Genomic DNA, 4,095 nt, shown 5'->3' on the forward strand with positions numbered 1-4,095 from the left:
GGGCACGGCGGCACTGGGCGCAGCAGTAGCCTCGCTCATCCCACAGAGGGTGGAACTCCAGCCCGTTCTCCGACTGCCGGCAAGAGACGCAGTCAGAGGGGGCTGCGTGGCTGAGGCACCCGGGAGCGGGACAGGACAGCCTGGGAGGGCACTCTGGGCACCCCAGGGGAGGAGCAGAGCTCCCCGGGGCCATGGAGACACCCCCAGGGCATTCACAGGGCATCATCATCCCAAGGAGCACAAGCTGAGGCACACGGTGGGCAGGGCAGCCCAGGGTGAGTCCCTCACTCAGGCAGGGCAGCCCAGGGTGGGTCCCTCACTCACGTAGGGCAGGGCAGCCCAGGGTGGAATTCTCTCACTCACGTAGTCGTTGACAGGCAGCTCCTCCTCGGTGAGCTGCCGTGCCCGACGCTTGGGCCCCGCCCGTGTGTCCTCCTCCAGCTCGTGTTCGTTCCCCTCGTCCAGCCAACTCTGGCTGTCCATCTGCAGCTCAGGCTCTTCTTCTTCTGCCCCTTCAAGGTTGGCCAGCTCAGGAGCTACAGGGAGAGTCCAAATGTTGCTGTCAATAACCAGGGAGCAGGGGACAAATGCAGCAGCAAGAATGAATGTCACTACCAGAATTTGGTGCCAGGGTACACGAAAAGCCCACCACTGCAAGCCAGTGCTCCATTGCCTCCTGCCCTCACCCAGCCTGGGGCAGGGCTGAGGGAGACAATGGCCCGTTCCATCCCCATGCCCTTGGGTGTTGCTGGCATCTCCTGCGTGGGGCTGTGGGTGTGCAGAAGCACATCCTCCTGCTGGGCTCTGCTGCTGGGGGGTGGGTTTGTAGAGCCTCATCAAAGCAACCTGATTTGGGGCAGATTATGCCCAGTTTCAGTTCTCTTAGCTTAGGAAAGAACCACAGCAGCGATAATTCCCTTTGCTAGGGAAGGTGCCGGACAAGCCTTGGGGCACCGCTGTCCTGGCAAAGGCTTTGGATGCACCTTGGTGGCCCAGCTGGACCCACTGAGCCAGGACACTGCTGCAGGTGGGTCTAAGAGCAGGGACAAGGAAGCAGAAAGGGGACAGCAGTCGGGGACACCAGCCTCCCTCTGCACCAGGGAGCTCTGGTGCCCACCTGCCCTGCAGAGCACAGGTGAGCTGGCCAGTACCTGAGAGGATGCCATGTGCCTCCGGGGCTGCAGAGCAGAGGGAGTTTGCTCAGCAGGGATTTTTAAACTGCCTCATTCGGCTGGAAGTGGGTTAGAGAGAGCAGGTAATTACAGCAGCACATCTCAGAGGCCACAACCTCTGCGAGGGCTGTGTAGTGAGCAGCTGGAGGTGGCAACCCCGCCGTGTGATTTAGATGCAGATGTCTGCTCACACTCTGATGTTCATGTGGTGACAAGGATTTAGGCGTCCCAGTTTCCAGCAGCGCTGCTTTCTTTGCAGGTACAAGGGATTATTTTTTTTCCCCCTTGTTATGAGGAGGGTGGCCACTCTGCAAAGTGCAGGGCGGCGGGGAGCTGGCAGAAACAAGTGCTTTGTAGAGAGAATCTTCAGCCCCTGCTATTACATTGGCCAGGATCTCCTGTGCTCATGGGCAACACGGTGTTCATGCCTGAGAGGTACACGAGGCTGTGAAAGTGGGTTCCCAGCATGGCACAGAGGGGGACACGGCAGAGGCCACAGGTGTGTGACAGGGCTGCTCCCAGTGAGAGGGCTCATGAGCCCCTTGGGGAGGAGATGGCTCCTTGTACCTGCTATTGGCGTGGGGTGGATCCAGAAGATGGTCACATTTTTGCAGATGTCAAAAATTTTGGAGCTCCTCAGGAACTCCTTGTTCTGAATGGGCTTTTCCCCAGGCACCCAGACCACAGACTGCTCAAAGTAGGTGGTGGTGATTTCCTGTCCCTGGAAGAAGAGCAAGACATTATCCTGGTGTGGTGAGACCCCCTGTTCCCACCTCTGCCCTCCCAGAGAGCAGCTGGACTCACCTGCCTTGGCTCGTGGTGCTCATGGGATGCACACACAACACCCCAACAGCCCTCACCACCCTGCCCTCCTCTCTCTTAGTTCATCACCCAAGACCCTTTTCCAGCCCAGTCCCCACTATCTGGAAGAACCTTCTGGAGCCCCCTTAGTCGTTTAAAACACAAGATAAAACCACCTCTGCTCTACTTTGCTCCTAGGATTTAATTCCTCTCTCCTTCTGCTGCTGATTTTTTGATCGAACACTTTAATTTACTCCTCACAGAAATTCTTTGCACGGCTGTGTTCTGTAATTTATACCGCATGTCTCTGCCGTTGCATTAGTCCATGGTGTGTTTTGGCAGGCACTTAGGGAGGGAGATATATAAAGATTATGGGATGGGTCTGCGCTGAGCTCCTTGCCAAGGCAGCGTTGTCTGTGTCGGTGGTGGTAGCCCACAGAGCAAGCTGGCAAAAAGCGTTTTTCTCTCCAGAAGACATCTAGAGCTGTATATCTCTTTTATAGAGTTTTTCCTTACGGCTTTGGGAAGTCACAGGAAGGAGCCAACACAACCTGACCCAGTCTGGGTCATTTTTGGAGTCTCTGGTGGAAACTGCGGGGTCAGGGAGGTGCTGCCTGCAGGACCTGGCAGCGTGCAGGCTCCAAGAAGACATGACTGGAGCTTAAATCTGCATTTATCTCACTGGGTTTTACATCTCAGCTCCCTACCCGGGGCAATGTTCTGCTAAAGCCTGGGAAGTTATATCCCTTTTACGACGGTAGCTGGAAAGATCTATGAGCTTCTTAGGGCATAATCAAAGAATCGGTGTCTGGGAATTTGGGTCATGATTCAGGGAAATGTTTCTGCCCACGCTTCATTTCAAACACGTGTCCTGCTGGCGTTTTATCAGCAGCAGCTTCCCTGGGGGGATTCAATCTGCAAATGGGGAGGCAGGAGGGCTGTGCCACCACCAGGGCCTGGGGACAGGGACAGGGACAAAGGAGCACTGCTGTCACGGGACTGAGCTGTCACTGCAGGTCACACTGTCAGGGAGGGGGTCGATCATGGAGCCCACACTCTTTTCCATGCAGCATGCAAGGCTCCTTGCAGCAGCATGCAGGGCAGTTAAACGGGTGCAGGAAGCAATCAGGCACATCAGTGGCACAGAGGTCCATGCAGGACAAGGAAATGGCCCCAGCCTGGTGCTTCCCACCTCTCAGGTCTGCATGCCAAGAATTTTCTCAATTTGCATTTCTTAAACATGGCTGCTCTTTTAAATCCCTTATTTCTGCCTCATTCTGTTTGAAAACATGAGGCTCAAATCTTGGAGAAAACAATTTGATTGACTTTTTGGTGCCTGCTAATCCTGAGCTGCCTTACGACCTTTTGACTACAACAGGATTATTGTTCTTGATCTCTGGTATTGTGCTGAGAGGCTTTTGTCTGTTGCTTTCTAATCCCGTCTCTTTTCACTTGTTTTCATAAGCAATCCTCTGAAATAAGATCAGTTTATGAAGCGATCACAACTCATTATTTCTTTATTGCACATCTCTGGGAAGGTGGCAGGAATGGCAGCCCCAGTGCCAGGGAGAGCAGTGGGTTCCACTGGGCAGAGGGGAGCCCCGCTCTATTCACCTACCTCAAGCTCAGGGATCTTGGCCTCTGTCGTCTCAGGCAAGACTTTGGTCTGACTTTTGATGAAACATTTTTGAAGTCCCACAAAGAAGATGCCGGTTATTCCCTACAGGATCAAAGCAAACACCCAAAAAGCAGTCAGGGCAGAGAGGAGGATGAATAACCCACTGGAGGCAGGGTACAGCTGGAGGAGGAAGGTTTAGTCATATTTCTCCTGTTGCTATTTTTGTGCCAGTTCCGTTCAGCAGCGGTGCTAAGATGTACTAACAGGTTCTCATCAGGGATATTGCATCTTATGGTTTGGGAGAACTGGGCTTTTTACAAATATTTTAAGGCAAGTAGTCGTAAAATTTTACTCTGCTCCTCTTCTCCTGATAACTATCATGAGCTCTCATTATAATAAATAAAAATATGCAGAATAGCATCTGACCGTTATGGTTATATGAACATTCAGCCCCCAGTTCCTGCTAGGTTATTAGCTCAAAATTTTGCCATATGTCACTGCACA

At 53.2% G+C, this 4,095-nt stretch overlaps 1 protein-coding gene across 1 annotated transcript in view; it reads right to left on the bottom strand.

Annotated features, from left to right (window-relative positions):
• The window catches only part of TNMD (tenomodulin), a 13,862-nt gene that overhangs the window by 5,624 nt on the left and 4,143 nt on the right, over positions 1–4,095 (bottom strand). The window contains exons 4-7 of the mRNA XM_005423306.2: positions 3,592–3,693; positions 1,740–1,893; positions 364–536; positions 7–73 (exon numbers count right to left, since the gene is read on the bottom strand). Coding sequence (XP_005423363.1) covers positions 7–73; positions 364–536; positions 1,740–1,893; positions 3,592–3,693 — 496 coding nt within the window. The remainder of the gene's footprint in view (positions 1–6; positions 74–363; positions 537–1,739; positions 1,894–3,591; positions 3,694–4,095) is intronic.

Source organism: Geospiza fortis, unplaced genomic scaffold, assembly GCF_000277835.1.
Source record: "Geospiza fortis unplaced genomic scaffold, GeoFor_1.0 scaffold29, whole genome shotgun sequence".
In the NCBI taxonomy this organism is placed as follows: Eukaryota; Metazoa; Chordata; class Aves; order Passeriformes; family Thraupidae; genus Geospiza; species Geospiza fortis.